The 26,565-nt window shown below is 43.5% G+C and overlaps 1 protein-coding gene across 1 annotated transcript in view; it reads left to right on the top strand.

Moving 5' to 3' along the window:
• The window catches only part of adamtsl2 (ADAMTS-like 2), a 205,363-nt gene that overhangs the window by 57,526 nt on the left and 121,272 nt on the right, over positions 1-26,565 (top strand). The window contains exons 8-10 of the mRNA XM_059638308.1: positions 6,734-6,814; positions 7,670-7,845; positions 19,363-19,729. Coding sequence (XP_059494291.1) covers positions 6,734-6,814; positions 7,670-7,845; positions 19,363-19,729 — 624 coding nt within the window. The remainder of the gene's footprint in view (positions 1-6,733; positions 6,815-7,669; positions 7,846-19,362; positions 19,730-26,565) is intronic.

Here is a 26,565-nt window from a genome sequence, read left to right as displayed (position 1 = left end):
GTCTTTACTTAAAATACCTCAGTCCTGGTATTTCCTTTGACCAATCTCCAAGGATTTAACATCCTCCTTTGAAATACTGTGCCCAGAACTGAACACAGCACGCCAAGTGTAGTCTGACCAATGATTGAAGAGGTGTAGCATTCTTTCCTCTCTTTTGTACTTTATACATCTACTTATAAACTCAAGAATCTTTTAAGATTTCTTAACAACTGTTTCAACTAGTCACTTTCTGATGGCTTGAAGTTGTACCATTGAACCATTTTGTCTTTCTGTGTTTCTACCAAAATGCTCACTTCACATTTCTCTACATTGTAATTCATCTGCCAATGATCTGTCCATTTGGTTCTTGAGCAGCATCCTAACAATTCATTATTCTCCTTAGCTGAGTATCATCTGCAAATTTGGAGATTTTTTCCCCCAAATGCATATCTCCAAATCATTTATAGCATCAGAAAAGTGGTCCCAACACTGTTCCCTGTGGAACACCACTTTCAATTTGTCTTCAATCTAAAAAATGTCCATCTACAACTACTCTCTTTCCTATCTTTTTACTGACTTCTAATCCAAAATGTCAAGGACCCATCAATCCCTAACATTTCTAATTTGCTAATCAACCTGCATGTGACACTGTATCAGAGATAATGGGAACTGCAGATGCTGGAGAATTTGAGATAACATAGTGTGGAGCTAGATGAACACAGCAGGCCAAGCAGCATCTTAGAAGCACAAAAGCTGACATTTCGGGCCTAGACCCTTCCTCTGATCTCAGCATCTGATGAAGGGTCTAGGCCCGAATCGTCAGCTTTTGTGCTCCTAAGATGCTGCTTGGCCTGCTGTGTTCATCCAGCTCCACACTTTGACACTGTATCAAATGCTTTCTGGAAGTCCAAATATACAATATGCACAGCACTACCCTCATTCATTGCCCGTGTCACCTCTTGAAAAGAACTCAATTAAATCTGTCAGACATGATCTGCCCTTGACAAATGCCATATTGTCTGTCGAGTATTAGCTTATTTTGCTAAATGTATATTCTTTTATTATGGCCTCCATCATTATTCCCAGTATTGAAACACAGATAGTCAATACGGGTTCAATGGGACAACTTTTTGAGAGAAGTACAGGAGCAGAGTGATGTCAGGGTTCATGTGACATCGAGCTCACAGGCTTGTAGTTTCCTGGCTTATCCATTGCCCCTTTCTTAAACAAGTATTACATTTTCAATCCTCTAGTGCCCCAGAATTAATCCTGTATTCAAAAAACCTGGAAAATTTTGACAACTACTCCTCAAGGTCCTGGCTTACCTATCTTAGCATTCTAGGTGCATCCCATCCAGGCCTGGCATCTTCTCTACCTGGAGTGTTGCCAAAATTTTTTAGGCCTCTTCTTTGGCACTATTCTGCTTAGTTACACTAACTCACATTTTCAACTACGCCATTGTTACAATTTTTTTAATGTGGTGTAGACTGAAATAGACTACTTGTTTAGGACCTCTGTCATACCTTTTGCTTTAGTGAGCAGCTTACCCTGCTTGTTCCTAATTTCTATTGCTATTATTATTCCTGTATGCATCATATGGCAGCTTTCTGTGGATATTTTTCATCAATACCTTTAGTCATTCAGGGTACCTTTGCTGCAAAAACTATTTATTTCTTGTGGATATGTAACTAACTTGCAACCTATTTATTTCTTGTTTGAAATTCTCCCATTGTTCATCCCACTGCTTTAGTCTGCAAAATGTGCATTCTAGCAACCAGCTTCATTTCAACTTTTAGACCCATAAAATCTGTCCCTTTCCGGATTGGAATCTTTGTAATTGACTTTATGTCTTTTCCAATGTAATACTGAACCTCTTTATTACATTATGATTGCTGTTTCAGAATTACTCCCCACTCTGCTGTTCTCTACTTAGCCTGCCACATTTCTTAGGGTCAGATCCAACAAATCTCCCTCCTTGGTGGGACCAGAAATGTACTGTTCCAAAAAGTTCTCTTGCACACTTTGCAGGAACTTCTCTCTCTTCCATGCCCCACACTCTGCCTTTTTCCCACTCCACCCTAGGATAATGGAAACCACTAGCTATCACAAACTGACTTGTCCTGCATATTTCCATCGTCTGCTATAAATGTTCTCTTCTACTTCCTCCCCACTATTTGTAAGTCAATAATAAATAGCTAAGAAGATCACGGCTTCCTTCCTGTTTCTCACCTCCAGACATACAGATTCTAATTCAGGAACTGCATCTTGTTCAAGGGCAATGAAACTATCAAAACTGCTATACTTCCTTTTTTACCCACCCTGTATCTACTGAAAACATCATAACCTGGGATGTGTATCCAGCCGTGTTCTGACTTGAAACATGTTTCTATCAATGCTACAGTGTATCTATCAAGGGCACTTTCTGCTTCCAGTTTCCCAATTTTGTTCACGATAACCTGTGCCTGCCGTGACCTTATCTCTTTCTTGTCCTTTTGAAGGCAGCCATTACTTTGTTTACTGTCAATACTGAAGCCTTCACCCGTTCCTTTACTTCATTCCCCATCTTCTGTCTCTTGTCCTCTCTGGTACTTCCAAAAATAGGCCAAGTGGTCAACTCACCCGTCTGGCTTACAAGTTTAAATCCACCCCTACTACACAATATACTCTATCAACCAGGAGATCAGTTATATTTCTACTCAGTTGAGGCCCATCTCTTATGATCAGCATTGTCCTTTCCCATACATAATCTGTGTCCCAAAAATCTAACCCTTTCCCTCCTACATCATCTCTCAAGTCTCACATTTACCTTTCTGATCTGCCTTTGCCTAAAGAGTGAAACTCATGGCACAAGTAGCATTCCTGAGATTACTGCCCTAAAGGCCCTGCATTTCAGCCTACTCATTAACTCCTAAAACTGGTCTTGCAAATCCTCCACCTTATCATTTCCCATGTTGTTTGTTCCCTTATGAGCCATAACCACTGGTTGTTCATGCTCCCTTTCCAGACGTTTATTCAGTTGTTCTGTTATGTCCCAAAACTTTACACCATGTGGCATCAAGACATAAGGGACTCTTGATCTCAGCTGCAAACTAAACTGTCTGTCCGTCAAACTATTGAGTCACCCACGACTACTACTTTTCTGTACTGCCTACCAGTCCTTCTGACTTTTCTCAGAGTAACTTCGGGCACTGTTGTGATATGGTATTCCCTCGTGTCATCCACCCCTGATTCAGTCATTTTGCTCACAAAATAGACATCTCAAATTTCATACCCGTTTAACTGCTGCAAGGTGTCCTGGATTTCCTGGATCAGCTGTCTCCTTGCCGTTCGGTGAATGGTCGCCAGCTCATTTGGCATCTGTGCACTCCTCCTTATTTGCATATCACGATGTGGAATGACCACTGTCAGGTTTGGTTGTTGTAGAAACCTTTCACCTCCTTGTGTGAGGGTCAGTGAGGAGAGTTGCTCCAAATCACCCACTGCTGTTCTCTGACACTTTAATGTGATTATCCTGGATGTCTTGTGGATCCAAAACCTGTCTCTTTTTACATGCCACACAAATCACAAGTTTTCCCAGAGCCCCTGCCATCTTTACTGGTCAAGATGAGGCAGACTGCTGAAGCTTTGCCTTTTCTAAGCCACACATAAATGTTCTAACAACCCCTTTTTTTTTGTTCAAGGAGGAGGCTAACACTACGGTACTGAGATGTTTGGGGCTTCACTGTCCTTTGACAGGGGATTCCCCACTTCTTGGTCATGGTGAATGGGCCGACCTCTCCCAGAATTCTCTTTGCTTCCGATTTACAACTTTTTCCCAAAAGTGATTCCAATGTCCCAAAAAAATCTACTCCTGTCCTTTCAACATCACCCCTCAAAGCATGCATTTAACTCTGTGATCTGCCTTTGCCTAAATGGTGAAGCTGCCCTTTGTCCTCAGTCAAGTCAAGGGAGGTGGCTTTCATTTGGGGGATGCCAGCACTGTAAGTCAAGGACAGCATATGACACCAGTCCATGGGCTTGGACACTGTCAGTCAGCTGCTCAGGATAGTCAGTCAGAATGACTCCACACAGCAGTGAGGAGCCAAATATTGTGCAGCTCATTACCAGTCTTCAATGTTTTTTCCTTTATTCTGGGCTGTTTTTCTCCTGGAATAAGTGCAAGAGAGACAGGTATTACAGAAGATGGAAGTTAGTCTCACAGTTAGCTTCAGCTGGGGAAGTGTCCCCAGAGAGAGTAGGCAATGCAAAGGATAAGCAGGGTTAGTGCTGTTGAGGGTTGAGGTGAATGAGAGCACGTGGGAATGTTGCAAACAATAATGAGTGATTGAGCATACTTCTTGGTGGGAGTTGGATACAGTAGCAGAGATATAGTGAGCTATTGAATTGAAGGGAAGCTGGTGGCACTCACAGCAGAGTGGGGAAGGTCAATGATCTTTTCTACATCATTGTGCATTCCTCAACATGGTTTGAGGCTGATTTGATACCAGCAGTAACCCAGGACCAGGCTAGTATGGTCTGGTATCATAGCTCTACTTCTGGTCCTGAGAGAAAAGGAAGCCCCACATCTGCACCACCCCATCTAATGATCCCTGCTCTCTCAGAGGCCCCAGGCAATGCTTGTCAGGGTGCCTAACATGCTTTTAAAAGATGGCACTATGCAGCAGGCCAATTAATGGCCAATTCTGTCCAGTGATGAGTTGTTCCAGTCATGATGTATGAAAAGGTGGGGCTAGAATCAGACAAGAGGAGCATCATGGGTTAGGTAGATAATGATACTGCGAGAAAACCCATTAGACCTAATGGCGAGAAGCCCTGTAGAAAACGAGAATTCAACTTTCATTTTGCCAAAGCAAAACTCAAACGATTCCCATTGGCAGGAGAATTGAGGAACAGATGGACACCAAATAAGGTGTGTCAAAAGAAGTAAGGGTGACATGACAAAACATTTTTTTGTGTTAAGGATTTAGAACACACTGCCCAAGAGTATGGCAGACTGAATCAATTAGTTATCTGAAAAGAAAATATGCATAACTATGGGGAGAAGATGGAGTGGGACAAAATGAGTTGGTCTTGCTAAGCCCTGATACAGAAACCCAAAGGGCTGAAGGCCTGCCTTCTTGTGATCATTCTTTGATTTTGTAATTTGTTAAATTCTTGCTCACTCATCCAACCTGTCTGTAGTCTTCTGCAGTCACTTGGCATTCTTTTCACCACATCCTGTCAACATTCCCTGCAAGATAATGAAATGTGAGGCTGGATGAACACAGCAGGCCCAGCAGCATCTCAGGAGCACAAAAACTGACGTTTCGGGCCTAAATCCTTCATCAGAGAGGGGGATGGGGTGAGGGTTCTGGAATAAGTAGGGAGAGAGGGGGAGGCGGACCAAAGATGGAGAGAAAAGAAGATAGGTGGAGAGGAGAGTATAGGTGGGGAGGTAGGGAGGGGATAGGTCAGTCCAGGGAAGATGGACAGGTCAAGGAGGTGGGATGAGGTTAGTAGGTAGATGGGGGTGCGGCTTGGGGTGGGAGGAAGGGATGGGTGGGAGGAAGAACAGGTTAGGGAGGCAGAGACAGGTTGGACTGGTTTTGGGATGCAGTGGGGGGAGGGGAACAGATGGGCTGGTTGTGGACTGCTGTGTTCATCCAGCCTCACATTTCATTATCTTGGATTCTCCAGCATCTGCAGTTCCCCTTATTACTGATACAACAGTCCCTGCAAGCTGCTCCTAATTTCTTGTGCATGGTAATCAGCAACAGTTTGGTTCCAGAAGTCACTGCTACGCATGGACCTCAGAGGTTGCAGAGCTGGAAAGTCATCTAGACTGGATATGAAGGACTTTCTCTGTTATAGTTATGATGGTGTGCTGTCCTGTGCATAATGGCATCTGTACCCACAGTAACTCCAAAATGCAAAGTCTTTACTTGTATGTCAGCAAACTTGACTATGTTGCCCAACTCTCATTGTTCACTATCATTCTTAGAATGAGTAGACAATTTGCTTAAATGCACATTTCCTTTTCATTTTTCTTTTTCTGTCTCTTTTGCACGATTATCTATACATAATATTTTATAGAGGGCAACTTGATCATGTCTTGTGCAGAAAATTTAGAATTGTTGTATGTCATGAGGAGCTTAGGGAGAGCATTGCTTAATCCCCTGATCTGAGCTGTAAATATGAATTGTTTAATTCTTTGGTGAGCAGAATCTTCTTTTAATGGAGTTCTTCAAATAGCTGCAAGGAACCTGTGACCGAAACTGCTTGCTGCCAGACGTGGTGAAGTCTGTGCTGCACCGTAGTTCATGTTGAACTCCTGATACAGCCACCTAACTGATGAAAAGACTCAATTGATTATTGTCCTCCATCTTTTTCTTTTCTTCCTGAATCATGTTAAGTTACAATGTTATGGATAAATGACATTTCTTCATGTGTGGATCTAGATAGTATTATAAATTCAACTACAGTCATCATCATATCTGACACTGATCTTACCTATGTATTTTCCAGAAGACGTCTGTCCACATTTGGGCATATAGAATGTAGGTGCACTATAAACCTCTGGCCCCAGCTAATGGTCATCGCCTGACTACTTTGCTTTCTCAACCCATTAAATCTTGTGATCTGTATTTTTTTTACCCTAAGGTATTAAGGTGTGAGGTCCGTTTTGCTAGGTAATCCTCTCCGCTCGTATGCTATGATGGTTACTTGCAAATTGACATGGACTTTGGTATGAACATTTATTAAAATTGTTTCCTAGGTTATTCTCTGATAACCCACATCCCAGTTGGTGCGACAGATATCCAAATAATTGAAAGAAAGAAATCAGATGATGTTTTGGGTATGTATAAGGGTATATGAAGTTAGCTACATCTTTGTTTATTATAAGTTTGTGCTCTCTGTTATCACTGGCTAACAGCTATAGCATATTTGCTTGGCCCAGTGTTTTACTAATAAATAGTGAATTGTAAATATGTATCTCTGTTATCTTGTATATTATTCATCTCTGCTAGCATCAACTGTTCTGATTTGAGCATTTTAATGTATTCTGTCGTGAATATAAAATGTGATTTTTGAGTTCTGTGGGGATGGGGAGGTGTGAATGGTAAATTGGGGTTAGATTAATAGTTAAGCAGCAGTTAGATTTAGTTATCAATTGTCTTTTCCCGAGTAACTAGAAACTGCAGTGGAATTCTCCCAATTCTCAGCTTTTAAAAAATAGATACTTATGGATGGTACCAGGTGCATGGAATTACCCATTGGAATCTTCAATTTCCCAGGCAGCTCCCTTGGAATTTGCTTCCAGAGCCACAACATTTAACTCCAGTCTATGCTGCAGAAACTATTATCTGGCCAGCAGAAAATCCTAACCATTCTCATCCATAAGAGAGAATCTCCTAAAGAGCTGTCATTATGGTTGTTTATCTCCCCTCAAAATAGAATAGAAGAGGAGCACTTACACTGAAAGCTTCTGTTTCTTTGCCGTCACTAGCAGCAGTTTGCACTGTCAAAATACGTGGCTTGCTGCCCTTTCTAAAGACAGGGTTAATTCACCCATGTGGAGTCGTTCAGGCTCCAATGAACCTTGTATTATAATTTCTGGGTTTGGTGTTGTGTCTTTTTAGTAATCTGAAACAATGGCAGTGACATCCTGTGAACAATTGAGTTTTGTCTGTGCTTTTGTCTACCCCACCAGCTGTTGCAGATGAATCTGGAAATTTCTTCGTGAATGGCAATTTAAAAGTGGAAGGTCCAAGAAACTTTCACCTTGCAGGCACCATTTTTAAATATAGGAGACCAATGGATGTGTATGAAACTGGTATTGAATACATTGTGGCTCAAGGACCAACTGATCTGGGAGTTAATATTCTGGTAAAACCTTAATTCTTTCAAACATAAAATTCATATTCATCAAAACTTGTTTTTGCAGATTTATGAACCTCAGTAACAATAGCAATATAGCTTTAAAATGTTAAACTTCCCACTGAAAGAACGAAATGTGCTGTTTTTGAATGAGCTGAGCAAGTGTCAGTCATAATGGCAGATGTATCCAAAGTTTCTTTCCTGGTTCGGTACAAAGAATTCCAGATACAGTAAACTGTTAACCAGGTCACATTGTTGATAACAGTTTGCTCACACTTCTCAACTAGCAGAAAATTTTTTAAAAATTAAAATAGGAATATGCCTTACGGTCCCAGAGCCTGTTCTGATCCTCTATTTCAGCTTCACACTTCTGCCCACTTCCATTATCACAGTTCCCTGAGGGATCAAAAATCTGTCTGTAGTTCTGAATCCATCTGAATATGTTTGACATTGGAGCATCCATAAACTGTCTGGGCTAGACAGTTCCAATAATTCTTGGAGTGAAGGAACTTCTCTACCCTGTCCTGAATGATCGTCTCCTTATCCTGAGACTGTGCCCTTGTGTTTTGTTGTTTCCCAGCTGGGAAATCTCCCAAATCCTATTAAACCCCTTTGGAATGTTGTATATTTTAATGTGATCACCTCCCATTTTTCTAAACTTTGGAGGCTATAGACTCAATTTGCTCTGTCTCTCAACACAGGACAACCCCCGATACAGAAACCAATGTAGTTAACATTTTCGGTACTGCCTCCAATGCAAATCAATCCTTCCTTACACAGTACTCCAGGTGTGCTGTCACAAATCCTGTACTTTGTGGAAAGACTTTCTCATTCTTGTACTTCAAGCCTTTGTAATAAAGGCAATATGGCAGTGGCCTTCCAAATTGCTTGCTGTACCTGAATGCTAATTTCCTGTGTTCCTCGTACCAGTATACCCAACATTAAGCAGTTTCACTTCTTTTAAAAATATTGTTTGTTTGTTTTTATTCTTAATAATAAAGTGAATAATCTGATTAACATCTAAGTACCATTTACCTCACACAAGTGCCAGGCAATGAAAATCTCCTAGAGAAAATCCAACCATTGCCCCTTGATATCAATGGCATTGCCATCACTGAATTTCCCACTATCAACGCCCTGGGATTACCACTGACCAGAAACTGAACTGGACTAGACATATAAATACTGTAACTATAAGAGCAGGTCAGAGGCTAGGAAACCTGCAGGGTATAACTCCCCTTACTACTCTCTAAAGCCTGTTTACCATCCACAGAGCTCAAGTCAGGAATATGGTAGAATATTCCCTGTTTGCCTGGATGAATGCATCTCCAACCCTGAAGACACATGCAGGTTAAAAGCAACCGTTCACCATCTATAATGTCAATCCCTTCAGTACTAATGTATAGTGGCGGCAAATATGTATCACCTACAAGATGTATTGTAGTAGCTCACCAGGCCTCTTTCAACAGAACCCTCCAAAACCTGACTTCCACCACCCAGAAGGACATGGGTTGCAAATGTACAGAAACACTACAAGTTCACTTACAAACCACAGACTATCCTGACTTGGAACTATATTCTTGTTCTTTCACTGTTAGTGTCAAAATCTTGCTCCTTAAAAGCACTGTAGTGGCCCTGTACCCCAAGAATTGCAGTAGTTCAAGAAAGCAGTGCACCATCACCTTCTGCAGGGCAATTAGGAAAGGAAAATGAATGCAAGTCTCAAGTCAGTGATGTTCACATCCTCTGAACAAATAATGAGCCATCAGCAGCAAAATGTGGTTACTTGCTGTAGTCATCTTGTGGATACTACATTTGTCCTGTGAAATAGTAGTGAAGAAAGTGACTGTAAAGCCGGTGGATGGAGGGTCAAACAAGCAGCTGCATTGTCCTGGATGGTATCAAGCTTTTTGTGTTGTTGGTGCAGCCCCCTATGAGTAGTAAACCAAGTTTTCGGGAGTTAGAAGGTAATTTATTCCAACAGAATTTCCAGCATTTGTCCTGTTTTCCTAGCCATAGTGTGTATATGAACAGTTTAGTTTGTTCCTGGTCAGTGGTACCTTTTCAGATGTTGAGTGTTGCCAATGCTATTGAATGCAGCTTTTGCTGCATCTGGACACAGACTGCTCAGTACCTGGGTGGGGTGCTGGTGGTGGATGACAAATGGTGATGAGCATTGTGAAATCATCAGTAAACATCCCCACTTTGACTTTACGAGAGAAGGAACAACATTGAAGCAGCAGAGGAGGTTTGGCCTGGAACACCAGCTTGAGGAATTCTTGGATAGGTTTCCCTATAATTCCTAATGACTCCCAGTTTTGCTAGGGCTCCTTGATTGGATACAGTCATGTGTTGCTTTTAATTCAAAGGAAGCCACTCTCCACTCACTACTTGAGTTCACATCTTCTGCCTATGTTTGTTCCAGTGCTGTAGTGAGGTCAGGAGATCTGTGACTCTGGAGGAACTTGAACTGAAAGTCTGTTAGCATGTTATCACTGAACAACTACGTGATAGCACTGTTGGTGATATCTTCCATCACTTTGCTGCTGATCAAGAGTAAACTGGGGTGCTAATTGGCTGAGTTGAATTCATTCTGCTTCTTGTGGATTGGACGTCATGAGACAATTTTATACATTGTCAGGTAAATGCCAGTGTTTAGCTATTCTGAAAATGTTTGGCTAGGGGACTGAGGACTTCTGCTCCTGAACTACTGCCTGAATGTTAAGTCAATAAAATTTGTAGCATCCAGTCTCTCCTGCCATTTCTTGATATCACATCAAGCCAAATTCACTGAATACTGATATCTGTGATGTAGAATCTCAGGAGGAGGCTGAGATCGATCATCCACTCAGTATTTCTGTCTCAAAGATGCTACAAACCCCGTCAGCCTTGTGTTTCATACTGATCTGCTGAGCTTCCCTCGTTGACGATGGGAATACTTAAGAAGCTTCTTTTTCTAGTTATTTGTTTAATAATCTACCACGCTTCATAACTGGACGTGGCAGGACAATAGAGCTTAGATTTGTTCTGTTGGTGGAATTATTTAGCTCTTGTCTATCACATACTACTTCTGTTGTTTGGCTGTAAGTAGTGCTGTGTTGTACCTTCACCAGGTTGTCATTTTTAGATATACCTAATGCTATTCCTGGCATGGTATCCTGCACTCATCTTTGAACCAGTCATAAATCCCTGACTTCTGGTAACAGTAGAGCAGGGGTGTGAGGTTACATTTTGCTGCTGACGGCCCACAACACATTGTGGATGTGCAACTTTGTGACTATCTATCCCTTAGATCTTCAAAAGTCTTATCTGTTCTACAATAACCACAGAAATGGTTGAAGAAATAGACCATAGGCCACCAAGCTTGCTCCATCATTCAGTATCATAATGGCTGAGTTCATTCACTATCTCCACTTTCCTGAAAGGCTAAACATTTGTCTTTCCCAGCCTTAAGTATCTTCAATAATGGAGATCCCACAATCCTCTGGGACAGAGAATTCCAAAGATTTGCAACTGTAAATAATGGAATTTCTCCTCCTGAGTTCTAAATGATCAGCCCTTTATCCTGAAACTGTACCCTTGCATCTTAGATTCTCCAACTAGCTGAGACACCTGCTCAGCATCTGCCCTTTCAGGTCCATGTACTTCTCAATGAGATCACCTCAATTCTCCTGAACTGCAGAGTACCTAGATCCAATTTACTCAGGCTGTCATCTCAGGAACCAACTCACTAAACCGTCTCCAATCATAGAATCACTACAGCGTGGAAGCAAGCTGTTTGGCCCTTGGAATTCACACCGACCCTCTGAAGGGCATCCCATGCAGATCCCCCACCCTATCCCTGTAACTCTCCATTCCCCAGGGCTAATCCACCTAGCCTGAACATCCCTGGAGGACTGTGGGGAATTTAGCATGGCCAATTCACCTCACCTGCACATCTTTGGTGTGTGGGGGGAATCTGGAGCACCTGGAGGAAGCAAACACAGACATGGGGAGAATGTGCAAACTCCACACAGGCAGTTGGCCAGGGGTGGAATCAAACCCGGGTCCCTGGCGCTGTGTGAGGCAGCAGTGTTAACTACGGAACCACCGTGCTGTCCAATGTAAGTGTATCTTAAATGTCAAGACTAAAATCACAGAAAACACCCCATAACTGATCACCAGAACTCTGAAGAATTGTAACATTGTCTGTTCTTGTGTTCCAACTTCTTGCAATAAATGCCAACATTTCATTGGGTTTTCTAATTGTTTGCTGTACTGCATGCTAACTATCTCCATATGTAATGGCTCTTTAAATATCGACAAATGTCATACCTTTCAGAAATATTGATAAGAGTTTTTCACTTACCTACAGCATAACCCACCCACCATCTTGCTGCAGATTCATTTTACTTGTCTGTATATCTCTTTACAGCCTCTTTTGTGGCATTGCAACAGTTTAACTTAACACTGATTTTAAAATAGCCTGTTTAAACCTATTCTGTGCTTCCTGCCCATGAGCCATTTGTCTCTCCATCTCACTGACAACTCCATGAGCTATCTTGACTGTTTACATTTAGTAGACACCTTTATCAAAATCCTTTTACTGTAAAGAATAGCACATAATGTGGTTCCCCTTTAACTTTATTACAAGTGACGTCATTGGAATAGCCTGCAGCCCCCCTAACGGTAACTATGACACAATGAAACAGTTAATGATGTGAGCGTGTAAGAAAGAAAGTACATTAATCATGGGTGACTTCAATCTTCAAGTAGATTAAGAAAATCATGAACAAAGATTGCCATGAAGAAGAAATAACATGCAATAACTGTCACGTGAGAAAATGCCCTTTGGAAGGTAACGGTGCTAAAATCTGGACCTGATTGGTTGTTTTCCTGAAATTTTAAAAGAAGTAGCTACAGCAATAGTAGATATGGTGGTAGTAAACTTCCAAGAATCCTTAGCTTCTGAGAAAGCCCTGGAGGTTTGGAAAACAGCCAATGTAAAACCTTTTAGAAACAAGTAACAATAGGGAAAATGTTAGAATCTGTCAAAAAGGTTGTAGTAGCAGAGCATTTAGAAATTCCGAAATGCATAATATAATCAAGCAGTGTCAGCATAGCTTCATTAAGGGAAAGTGATACCTGACAAACTTAGTAGAATTCTATGATAAAGAAGCAAGCAGGATAGATAAAGGAGATCCGGTAAATGTAATTTATGCGGATTTCCAAAAGGCATTTGACAAAATCTTAGACATAAAACTTCATAAGAAAAGAGCTCATAGTGTTTGGTAGTATGTTAATATGGATAGAAGATTGAATAACTAGTAGAGAGGGCTGTGATAAATGGGGCATATGCAGGATGGCAACCTTTAACTAGTGGAGGACCGCAGGAATTGGGCTAAAATTATTTTCATATGAATAACTTGGGTGATGGAAGTGAATATACTATCGCCAAGTTTGTGGCTGTCATGAAATTAGACAGGAAGGCAAATAGTGAGGATGGCTGAAGCCTACAGACAGATAAACCCAATCTAGTGAGTGGACACATGGTTGGCAGATGGAATATAATATGGGAAAATGTGAGGCAATGCACTTTGGTAGTGAGAATGGAATAGCTAAAGGAAATACATTGAGGAAACCAAGCGGAGGCTTAGGGACTGCTTTGCAGAACACCTACGCTTGGTTCGCAATAAAAGGCTGCACCTCCCAGTCGCAAACCATTTCAACTCCCCCTCCCATTCCACAGATGACATGTCCATCCTGGGCCTCCTGCAGTGCCACAATGATGCCTCCTGAAGGTTGCAAGAACAGCAACGCCTATTCCGCTTGGCAACCTCGCAGCTCAATGGTATCAATGTGGATTTCACAAGCTTCAAAATCTCCCCTCCACCTACTGCATCCCAAAACCAGCCCAGCTCGTCCCTGCTTCCCTAACCGGTTCTTCCTCTCACCTATCCCCTCCTCCCACCTCAAACTGCACCCCCATTTCCTACCTACTAACCTCATCCCACCCCCTTGACCTGTCCATTCTTCCTGGACTGACCTATCCCTTCCTACCTCTCCACCTACACTCACGTCTGCTGGCTCCATCCCCACTTCTTTAACTTGTCCATCTCCTCTCCAACTATCTTCTCCTCTATCCATCTTCAATCCATGTCTCCCTCTCTCCCTATTTATTTCAGAACCCTCTCCCCCTGCCCCTTTTCTGATGAAGGGTCTAGGCCCAAAACATCAGCTTTTGTGCTCCTAAGATGCTGCTTGGCCTGCTGTGTTCACCCAGCGCCACACTTCGTTATCATGGAATAGCTAAATATCATTTAAATGGCGAAAGTCTATTAGATTCTTAAATTTTATTTGAGAGAGTTTTTAATTGATTAGATTTTATTTGCCACACGCACTCAAGTACATGAAAACTGGAGTACAGTGAAAAGTGTAGAAATCGCCATTCTAAGGGGTCTTAGTGCATAACTCACAAAAAGCTGATTGCAAGTTTAGCAGATAATAGGACCGCAAGCCGTTATTTCAGAGGGAATGGAGTTAAAATAAAAAGGAAACTTTTGCTAAAATTACACAAGGCACTGGTGAGACTACACCTGCACTATGATGTACCGTTTTAGACCCGTTATCTAAGGAAAGATATATGCTCATTGGAGGCAGTCCAGAGAAGGCTAATGGGGTTGATTTTGAGTGTGGAGGGATCTTCCTTGAGAAACGGTTGATGTAAGTTAAATTGTATCCAGTGGAATTGAAAACAATGATACAAAAACAAAGTTGCTGGAAAAGCTCAGCAGGTCTGGCAGCATCTGTGGTTGTGTGAGCAGGTTCTGAGGAAGGGTCACCAGACCCGAAACATTAACTCTTGTTTTCTCCTCCACAGATGCAGCCAGACCTGCTGATCTTTTAGATTAGATTCCCTACAGTGTGGAAACAGGCCCTTCAGCCCAACAAGTCCACACCGCCCCTTGAAGCATCCCACCCAGACACATCCCCCTATAACTGACACACCCCTGAACACTATGGGCAATTTAGCATGGCCAGTTCACCTAGCCTGCACATCTTTGGACTGTGGGAGGAAACCGGAGCACCTGGAGGAGACCCACGCAGACATGGGGAGAATGTGCAAACTCCACACAGACAAGTTGTCCAATGCTGGAATTGAATCTGGGTCCCTGGTGCTGTGAGGCTACAGTGCTAACCACTGAGCCACCGTGCCGCCCCAAAGTTTTACAGCAACTTTGTATTTGTTCCTGATTTACAGCATCCACAGTTCTTTTGGTTTTTGAAAAAAATGATAGACAACCTTATTTTAAAACATAAGATTCTTTGGAGACATGACAAGGTAAGAACAAAGAAAATTACAGCACAGGAATAGGCCCTTCGGCCCTCCAAGCCTGCGCCGGTCCAGATCCTCTATCTAAACCTGTCACCTATTTTCCAAGGATCTATATCCATCTGCTCCCTGCCCATTCTTGTATCTGTCTAGATACATCTTAAATGATGCTATCGTGCCCACCTCTACCACTTCCGCTAACCGTGCATTCCAGGCACCCATCACCCTCTGTGGAAAGAACTTTCCACGCTTATATCCGTTAAACTTTTCCTCCTCACCTTGAACTCATGACCCCTAGTAATTGAGTCCCCCCACTTTGGAGGAAAAGAGCTTCTTGCTATCCACCCTGTCTATACCTCTCATGATTTTGTCGACCTCATCAAGTCCCCCCTCAACCTCCATCTTTCTAATGTAAACAATCCTAATCTATTCAACCTCTCTTCATAGCTAGCGCCCTCCATACCAGGCAACATCCTGGTGAACCTCCTCTGCACCCTCTCCAAAGCATCAATATTCTTTTGGTAATGTGGCAACCAGAACTGTACGCAGTATTCCAAATGTGGTTGAATCAAAGTCCTTTACAACTGCAACATGACCTGCCAACTCTTGTACTCAGTACCCTGTCTGATGAATGAAAGCATGCCATATGCCTTCTTGACCACTGTATCGACCTGTGTTGCCACCTTCAGGGTACAATGGACCGGAAACCTCAGATCTCTCTGTGCATCAATTTTCCTTAGGGCTTTTCCACTTACAGTATACTTCACTGTTGAATTTAATCTTCCAAAATACATCACCTCGCATTGCCTGATTGAACTCCATCTGCCCAGCTCTCCAATCTATCTGTATTCTGCTGCATTCTCCGACAGTCCACTATCTGCTACACCACCAGTCTTAGTGTCTTCTGCAAACTTGCTAATCAGCCCATCTATACCTTCCTCCAGATCATTTATGTATAGCACAAACAACAGTGGTCCCAGCACAGATCCCTGTGGAACACCACTGGTCTCAGCTCTCCATTTTGAGAAACTCCTTTCCGCTACAACTCTCTATCTCCTGTTGCCAAGCCAGTTCTCTATCCACCTGGCTAGCACACCTTGGACCCCATGTGACTTTAGTTTTTCCATCAGCCTACCATGGGGAACCTCATCAAATGCCTTACTGAAGTCCATGTATATGACATCTACAGCCTTTCCCACATCTATCAACTTTGTCACTTCCTCAAAGAATTCTATCAAGTTGGTAAGACATGATCTTCCCTGAACAAAACCATGCTGCCTATCACTAATAAGCCCATTTTCTTCCAAATGTAAATCCCTCAGTATCTTCTCCAGCAGCGTCATCACCACTGATGTCAGGCTCACCAGTCTATAATTATCTGGATTATTCTTGCTACCCTTCTTAAACAAGGGGACAACAATAGCAATTTTCCAGTCCTCCAGGACTTCACCTGTGCTGAAAGATGCTGCAAAGATATCTGTTAAGACCACAGCTATTTCCTCTGGCTTCCGTCACAACCTGAGATAGATCCCATCCGGACCTGGGGACTTGTCCACCCTAATGCCTTTTAGAATACCCAACACTTCCCCCTCCTTATGCTGACTTTACGTAGAGTAATCAAACATCTAACCCTAACCTCAACATCCGTCATCTTCCTCTCCTTGGTGAATACTGATGCAAAGTACTCATTAAAAATCTCACTTATTTTCTCTGACCCCTCGCATAACTTCCCTCCTTTGTCCTTGAGTGGGCCAACCCTTTCTCTAGTTACCCTCTTGCTCCTTGCGTACGAATAAAAGACTTTGCAATTTTCCTTCCCCTGTTTGCTAAAGATATTTCAAGACCCCTTTAGCCCTCTTAATTCCTTGTTTCAGATTGGTCCTACTCTCCCGATATTCTTCCAAAGCTTCGTCTATTTTCAGTCGCCTAGACCTTTGTATGCTTCCTTTTTCCTCTTTGCTAGTCTCACAGTTTCACCTGTCATCCATGGTTCCCTAACCTTGCCCTTTCTATCGCTCATTTTCACGGGGACATGTCTGTCCTGCACTCTAATCAACCTCTCCTTAAAAACCTCCCACTTATCAAATGTGGATTTACCTTCAAACAGCTGCTCCCAATCCACATTTCCCAGCTCCTGCTGAATTTTGCTATAGATGGGTGCAAGGAGTTCAATCCCATTGTGGAAGAACATAGAACAAGAGGACATAATCTCAGTAAGGGTTGGGCCATTTAAGACAGACAAGGAGGACTACCTTCTCAGAGTAATGAATCTGTGGAATTCTTTGTCACAGTGGGCTGCAGAGACTGTTTCATTGAGCGTATTCAACGCTGAGATAGACCCATTTTTAATCCACAAAGGGGAATCAAGGGTCGTAGGGATAAAGCAGGAAAGTGGAATTGAGTTGTGACCAAGATGATTAAGTGGCAAATGCATGGCAGATATTGTACAATGTGGATCAATGTGAGGATATCCAATTGGAAAGCCAAAACAGGAAAACAGGTTATTATCTGGCTATAAGTTGAGAAAGGAATGTGCAGTGAGGCCTGGGTGTCCTCATACAGAAGGGCACAGATGATTAGCATGCAGGATCAGCACCTGGTCAAGGATGCAAATGATATGTTGCCCTTCGTAGCAAGAGGATTCGCATACAGGACCAGGGATGTCTTGCTGCAATTACGAGACTACACATGGAGCATTGTGTGCAGCTTTGGCCTCTTTATCTGAGGATGGATTTTCTTGCTGTAGAGGGAGTAGAATAATGGCTTAGCAGACTGAATCCTGTTTTGAGAAGATTTGTAGCTCAGGTTGAGGTTCTGGATGTGAGTTTGCTCGCTGAGCTGGAAGATTAGCTTTCAGACGTTTTCAGACCTGGAATGGTGATGAAACGTCTGAAAACTAACCTTCCAGCTCAGCAAGCAAACTCCCATCCAGACTGAATCCTGTGCTGGCAAGACTGACTTTTAGCAGAGGTTGGATCAGTGAAGATTATACTTGCTGGCCTACAGAAGAACAGAGGCATAGTCTCATAGAAACCTATAAAATTCTAACAGGATTATACACGGTAGATGTGGGAAAGATGTCCCTGATGGCAAGAGAGTCCAGAACCGGAGTCACAGTCTAAGGACAGACCATTTAGGACAGAGATGAGCAACAATTTCTTCACACAGAGAGTTGAGCCTGTGAAGGTTGCTATCACAAAGCAGTCAAGGCCAAAACATTCTGTGATTTCAAGAAGTAGTTGGATATAGCACTTGAAGCTAATGGGATCAAAATTTGAGGTACAAGCAAGAATAGGCTATGGCATTGGATGACCAACCATAGTCATGACGAAAAGGCTGAATGTCTACTTCTCCTACTTTATATGTTTCTATGATTATCCGGTTAGGCACAGTCTCATTGAATAGTGGAGCACTCTCGATGGCCTACTTCTGCACCTATATCTAACGGTGTCATGGGAGGAAGTTCCAGGATTTTGACCGAGTGGCATTAAATGACTGGCAATGCATTTCCAAGTCCTGATGATGAGTAGCTTGGTGAGGAACTTACTGTGGTGTTCCTATGCATCTTCTACTCTTGTCCTTTTTAGATGGCAGTGACCATGGACTTGCAAGGTGCTGTTTATGGAGCTAAGGTGAACTTCTGCAGCGCATCTTGGAGATGATATGCGCTGTGCATCAGTGGTGGCGGGAATGAATGCTTGTGGATTGTGGTGCCAATCAAGTGGGCTGCTTTGTCCTGGATGATGGCAAGCTTCTTTAATTTTATTGGAACTGTGCATGTCCAGGAAATTGAGAGTATTCCACCACACTCCTTACTAATTTTCTGTAGATGAGCAGTCTTTCTGGAGTGATGAGGTAAGTTACACACTGTAGGATCCCTACCCTCTGACCTCGTTTACAGCCACAGAGTTTTTATATCTATAGTCTAGTTCAGTTTCTGTTCAATGCTAACTGCCATGTTGATCGTGGGGAATTTGGTGCTCGTAAGTCATTGCCTGGAACTTGTTTGGTGTGAATGTTACTTGCCATTTGTTCCTCTCAAAGGTTTCTGTCAACCAAGGCATTCTTTGGGTTAATGTAATATTCTGTTCATTTTAATATATGTATTATCCTGACTGTTCAGCTGCCATGACTACACTTATAGTGAAACATATACAAGCACACTTACTTCCCAAATGGTAATGGTGTTCTAACTGATCCTGTTGCCTTCTTAGTTACTTATTCAAAGTGGCAAGAGTCCTTACATTACCTATGAATATACAGTGCCACGGATTGTACACTTCAAACAACTTCGACCTTCCTTTGGTTCGTTTTACTACATGCCTGGATCAGATTCTCAAGGCATAGAATTTGATGATGAGCGCCTTGATGTGAATTATGACTTGGATAGTGAAGATAATATAGCTGATTTTCATACTAATGCAAGTTATAGCGAGACACTTACAAAGAAAATTTCAGGAAGAGGAAACGAGATGTTACAAACAATGAAGAATCTGGCTGGTTTTGATGTGAGCAACACAGTTTATGATGAAACAGCTCATCAGCTTGAATCAGAAGATGAGAACATCAATCAAAACAAAGGTATGGTTTGCTGAGATTTTGGTAAAGCACCTCATTGGAGCAAAATGAAATACTTTTAATTGTTGTCAGTTTTCTTACTCTTCTTTCCCTCTGGGCTTTTTAGAATTCTGTTTACCTTCTACTCTAATTTGCGTATCACATCTTGATTTAGCTTTTTGGCATCCAGGTCTCTGAACAGTAGTGTATTTGTCAGCAGAATCTACATTTATATCTAAGCAATATGGTACGGGAAAAGAAATGAAATGGTAGCCAATTGATTTGCAATTAGATTGCAGGGGGTAGGAAATCACACGTACACAAATAGCCTCCCAATAAAGTTAGGGAATACCTGCTCTTGAGAGAAAGGAACTGAAGGAAATTACTGTCACTGGGAAATGTTCGGGAAATTGGTGGCATTAGAGGCTAACAAATCCCACTGGCTAATTATCTGAATTATAGACTGGACAGTTTCACATTGATAGTAGGGAAAATGCTAGAGTCCATTGTAATAGCAAAAGATTTGGAAAACAGTGACAGGATTAGACAGAATCAGCATGGATTTATGAAAGGGCAATCATGTCTGACAATCTACTAGAACTTTGAGGATGTAACAAAGAGTTGATAAGGGGAAGCCAGTGGATTTTGTTTACTTGGACTTTCAGGAGGCATTTGAGAAGGTTCCACATAAAACACTAGCATATAAATTGGCATTTGGGGAAGGTGATTGCCTCGTGGTACTATTACTGGACTGTTAATCCAGAGTTCTAGTAATATTCTGGGAACCCAGGTTCGAAGCATGTCACGGCACATGGTGGAATTGATTTCAATAAAAATCTAGAATTAAGAGTCTATTGATGACCACAAATCTATTGCTGATCTTGTTAGAAAAATCCATCTGGTTCATAGAACACAGAAGGGAAGGAACTGCTGTCTTTACTTCATCTAGCCTGCATTTGACTCCAGACCCAATGTAGTTGCCTCAGTGACACCCTCATCCCATGAATGAGTTAAAACAAAAATAAAATTCAAATGCTGATAACTGATGTTATCAGACTCCCTTTGTCTGTAGGAAGTGGGAGGAATTGAAAGAGAAGTTGTTGAGGGTGAGGACGAGTTCGGCTAGGCGGTTGAGGGTGTCAGTGGAGGGAGACTGGTCGGGCCTGCAGGACAGGAAGAAGCGGAGGGCCTTTAGGCCATCTGCATGGGGAATGCAAGTGTAGAGGGATTGGATGTCCATGGTGAAAACGAGGTGGGGACTGGGGAATTGGACGTTCTGGAAGAGGTGGAGGGTGCGCGTGGTGTCACAGACATAGTTAGAGAGTTCCTGGATCAAGGGGGAGAAACTGGAGTCCAGATGGGTGGAGATGAGTTCCGTGGACTCGGGGATGGCCATGGGTACCCGCATGGGCCCAAGCTATGCCTCCCTCTTTGTAGGTTACGTGGCACCTACACAGGCCCCAAACCCCACCTCTTCCTCCGTTACATTGATGACTGTATCGGCGTCGCCTCATGCTCCCAAGAGGAGCTCGAACAGTTCATCCACTTCACCAACACCTTCCACCCCAACCTCAAGTTCATCTGGACCATCTCGAACACATCCCTCACCTTCCTGGACCCCTCTGTCTCCATCTCAGGCAACCACCAAACAATCGATATCCATCTCAAGCCCACTGACTCCCACAGCTACCTGGAATATACCTCATCCCACCCACCTTCCTGCAAAAATTCCATCCCCTATTCCCAATTCCTTTGCCTCCGCCACATCTGATCCCAGGATGAGGCATTCCACTCGCGTACATCCCAGATGTCCTCGGTCTTCAAGGACTGCAACTCCCCCTGCCCCCCGCAGTGGTTGAGAACGCCGTCAGCCGTGTCTCCCGCATTTCACCCAACTCATCCCTCACACCCCGTCCCTGCAATAACAACCAAAAGAGAATTCCCCTTGTCCTCACACACCACCCCACCAACCTCCGGATACAACACATCATCCTCCGACACTTCCGCCATCTACAATCTGATCCCACCACCCAAGACATTTTTCCATCCCCACCCTTGTCTGCCTTCCGGAAAGACCACTCTCTCTGGGACTTTCTTGTCCGCTCCACACTCCCAACCATCTCCACCACACCCAGCACTTTCCCATGCAACTGCAGAAAGTGCTACACCTGCCCCCACACCTCCACCCTCACCCACATCCCAGGCCTAAAGATGACTTTCCACATCAAGCAGATGTTCACCTGCACATCTGCCAATGTGGTATACTGCATCCACTGTACCCGTTGTGGCCTCCTCTACATTGGGGAAACCAAGCAGAGGCTTGGGAACTGCTTTGCAGAACACCTCCGCTCAGTTCGCAACAAACAACTGCACCTCCCAGTCGCAAACCATCCCAACTCCCCCTCACACTCCTTAGACGACATGTCCATCCTGGGCCTCCTGCAGTGTCACAACGATGCCACCCGGAGGTTTCAGGAACAGCAACTCATGTTCCGCTTGGGAACCTTGCAGCCCAATAGTATCAATGTGGATTTCACCAGCTTCAAAATCTCCCCTCCCACCACTGCATCCAAAACCAGGCCAGTTCATCCCCGCCTCCTTAACCTGTTCTTCCTCTCACTATCCACTCCTCCCACCTCAAGCCACACCTCCATTCCCTACCTCCTAACCTCATCCTACCCCCTTGACCTGTCCATCCTCCCCAGATTGACCTATCCCCTCCCTACCTCCCCACCTGTACTCACCTCTACAGGTTCCATCCCGCCCCTTTAACTTGTCTGTCTCCACTCCACCTAATTTGTCCTCTATCCACCTTCCATCCGCCTCCCCCTCTCTCCCTATTTATTTCAGAGCCCTCTCCCCATTTCCCTTTTCTGATGAAGGGTCTAGGCCCGAAATGTCAGCTTTTGTGCTCCTAAGGTGCTGCTTGGCCTGCTGTGTTCATCCAGCTCCACACTTTGTTGTCTCGGATTCTCCAGCATCTGCAGATCCCATTATCTCTGTAACATGACTGAGTTCAGTGTAGTGTTAGTGTTAGTTAGTGTTGAAAGTAAATAGCATGAATCATCAAAGAGAATTTTAGCTTTAGAGAAAGCCAATCTTAATTGTTTTTGAATTCGTTTGTGGCATGTGTGCATCGCAGGCTGGCCAGCATTTATTGTCTTTCCACTTTATGAGATAAGACATTGCCCAGAGTAAACTAGGAACTTCTGCTAATTGAAGACTGGTGGAGGATGTTTAGAGACACATTTAGCACAATACAAAATCAGTTTATATCCGTGAAAGGGAAAAGCTCCACTTCACAGAAAAAACAGCCATGGACAACTAAAGTTATGACTAAAGACTTATGCGGTTAATGATAGGGCCGTAGGTAGTGTTGTGGAACAGAGAGACCTAGGTTCAGAGTTCTTTGAAATTTGCATCACAGGGAGACAAAGTGGTTAAGAAGGCATTTGACACACTTGCCTTCATTGCTCACACCACTCAGCATAGGAGATCCCAACTTCTATGCTGAATTAGTAGGAACTGCTGATGCTGGAGAATGTGAGCTAACAAAGTGTAGAGCTGGATGAACACAGTAGGCCAAACAGCGTCAGAGAAGTGGGAAAGCTGACGTTTCGGAAAATTATTCTGAAGGGACCAGACCCGAAACATCACTCATGCCTTGTTAGCTCAGATTCTCCGGCATCGGCTGTTCCTACTAACTCAGCATAGGAGTTGGGATGTCATGTTGACGTTGTTCAAGACATTGGTCAGGCCACTCTTGGAATGCTGTGCACATTTCTGGTCTCGCTGCCAAGGGAAGGCTACTATTAAATTGGCAATGGTTCAGAAAAGATTTACCAAAATGTTGCTGTGCCTAGAGGGTTTGAGTTACAAGGATAGGCTGAGACTTGTAGTATAATCCTTTGTTTAGTTCATTCATTCTCCCTGCAGCCTGAGCCCTCATCCACAGTGGGAACAATAATCCAGAACCTCAACTTGAGCTACAAATCTTCTCAAAACTCGCTAACCTCATGCTGTTTCAGAAGCATAGAGCCCTCCTTTCTGTCATTCTTTCAGGTGTTAGTGACTGGTCTCTATATCCTCTGTTCCACACACTTCTTTCACTGGAGCATATGATGTTGGGGGTGGTGACCTTTATCGAAGTTTATAAAATCAAGAATTGATCAAGTGAATGGCAAAGGTCTCCTTCCTCGGGTGGGGGAGTTCAAAACTCGGGTACATTTTTAAAGGTGAGAGGAGAAAGATTTAAAAGGGACCAGGAGGACAACTTTTTCAGAGGTGGTTTGTACGTGAATTGAGCTGCCAGAGGAATGGTGGATGCAAATACCTATTCAAATGTCTTTTAAATGTGATAATGGTATATAAATAGGAAAGGTTTAGAGGGGCATGGACCAAACTCAGGCAAATGAAACTAGATCAGTTTGGAAAATTTGGTAAGCATGGAAGAGTTGGACCAAAGGGTTTGTTTCTATACTATATGACTCTGACTCTAAAGAGATAAGAGACAGCATAAAACAGAAAGGGGCTTATAAAAATGCAAAAAATAAGCACACGTCCAACTGAATGGGAAAGATAAAAAGAACAAAGAAAATTACAGCATAGGAACAGGCCCTTCGGCTCTCCAAGCCTGCGCCAATCGAGATCCTCTGACTAACCTGTTCATCTATTTTCTAAGGGTCTGTATCCCTTTGCTCCGCGCCTATCCATGTACCTGCCCAGATACATCTTAAAAGACACTAATGTGTCTGCATCTACCACCTCCGCTGACAACGCGTTCTAGGCACCCACTACCCTCTGTGTAAAGAACTTTCCACGCAAATCTCCCTTAAACTTTTCTCCTCTCACTTTAAACTCATGACCCTTAGTAATTGAGGCCCCCACTCTGGGAAAAAGCTTCTTGCTATCCACCAGCAAAGACCAGCAAAGGTCCACAATGCAGTTAATAAGACCGACAGAAATTGATTATGAAAGTAAACGTGCAAGGGATATCAGAATCAATAAGAAAGAATGTTTTGTTACATAAAGGGAAAGCACAGATCTGAAGCAATGTTGGCCACTAAAGACTGAAAGTGGGCAAAATGTCAATGACTATAGGGAAATGGTAAACATGTTAGAATACATACTTTGCCATAATTTATGGTAGAAAAGGAGGATAATTTTCCTGATGACCAGGGAGTACAAAACGAGGGGTCACATTCTAAGAATATTAAGTAAGACATTTTCAAAGATGAGAAATTTCTTTATCCAGAGAGTGGGGAACCAGTGGAATTCTGAGACAGAAAGCAGTTGAGGCCAAAAGATTGAAACTTTTCAAGAAGGAGTTAGATATAGCGGGTGTTTCCCTCCCCCAACTCTCTCCCTGCTTCTTGTCCTCTTGGAAAAGCCTGTGCTCCCGGGATTTAAGGCGGATCATGTTCAGCGCCACACACTTCACAGCATTCCCCTCCCCCTCGCCTGCCCCTGGGCCTACTGTTTAGATCGGGATCACTCCAGGATGCTGACAATGCCCATATCCGCCTCTCCTCACATCATCAATCAATCAACCAATAAATAAATGGTCCTAAAAGGGTTTGTCGATTATCAGATCCCTCCTGAGGGCAGGCAACCTGGCTCGCACTGTCTTAGCAACAACGCAGCGCATGTTTATTTGCTTCTCAACCTCCTATGCTCTAGAGAAAAAAGTCTCAGCCTTTCTTTGTAATTCAACAACACTGAAAGCTTGATACTAACTAGGAAAAGGCAGTCCACTTGATTGGCACCACATGGCAAACATTCAGTCCCTCCACCACTGATGCTCAGTAGCAGCAGTGTGTAGAATGGTCCTTTAATAACAACTGATTGAATTCAGTGCTGGTGAGCCTGCCAAATGGAGCGGCACGATAGTGATTAGCACTGCAGCCTCACAGCACCAGGGACCCGGGTTCAATTCCCACCCTCAGGTGACTGTCTGTGTGGAGTTTGCACATTCTCCCCGTGTCTGTGTGGGTTTCCTCCGGGTGCTCCGGTTTCCTCCCACAGTCCAAAGATGTGCAGGTTAGGTGATCGGCCATGCTAAATTGCCCGCAGTGTTCAGGGGTGTGTGGGTCATAGGGGGATGGGTCTGGCTGGGATGCTGCAAAGGGGCGCTGTGGACTTGTTGGGCCGAAGGGCCTGTTTCCACACTGTAGGAAATCTAATCTAATCTAAAAAAAATGTGTAGCAAACTCCCTGGTCACCCATCTCGCCATTGTGATAGTGGTAGGAGATTCAGTGGTTGTGGGAACTGAGGGGAGACATGTGGTCATGAACAAGACTCCCGATGGTATGTTGCCTCCCGGGTGCCAGAGTCAGGAATGTCTCGGATTGGGTCTACGGGATTCTTAAAGGCGGAAGGTGACCAGCCAGAAGTCATACTCATTGCTACCAATGACATAACTAGGAAAAGGGATGAAGACTTGAAAAATTAATATAGAGAGTTAGGTTGGAAGCTAAAAGGCAGGACGAGCAGAGGAGTAATCTCAGGATTACTACCAGTGATACGGGCTAGTGGGGGTAGGAATAGAGAGCGAGTGCAGCTGATCACATGACTACAGAGCTGGTGTAGGAGGGAGGGCTTCAGATATTTGGATCATTGGGATGCCTTCTAGGGAGGGTGGGACTTGTACAGAAAGGACAGGTTGCACCTGAACTGGAAGGGCACCAATATCCTGGATGGGAGGTTTGCTAGACCTCTTCAGGAAGGTTTAAACTAGTTTGGCAGGGGGATGGGCACTGGAGCTATTGGACCAGAGGAAGGGGTAGCTGAGAGTCTGTGAGGAAGGAGAGACAGTTGATAGGGCAAAGTTGCAGTCAGTGTGACGAGTTGAAGTGTGTCT

This window comes from Stegostoma tigrinum, chromosome 29, assembly GCF_030684315.1.
Source record: "Stegostoma tigrinum isolate sSteTig4 chromosome 29, sSteTig4.hap1, whole genome shotgun sequence".
In the NCBI taxonomy this organism is placed as follows: Eukaryota; Metazoa; Chordata; class Chondrichthyes; order Orectolobiformes; family Stegostomatidae; genus Stegostoma; species Stegostoma tigrinum.
The sequence above is the reverse complement of the archived record's forward strand: the minus strand, read 5'-3'. Positions and strand labels throughout refer to the sequence as shown.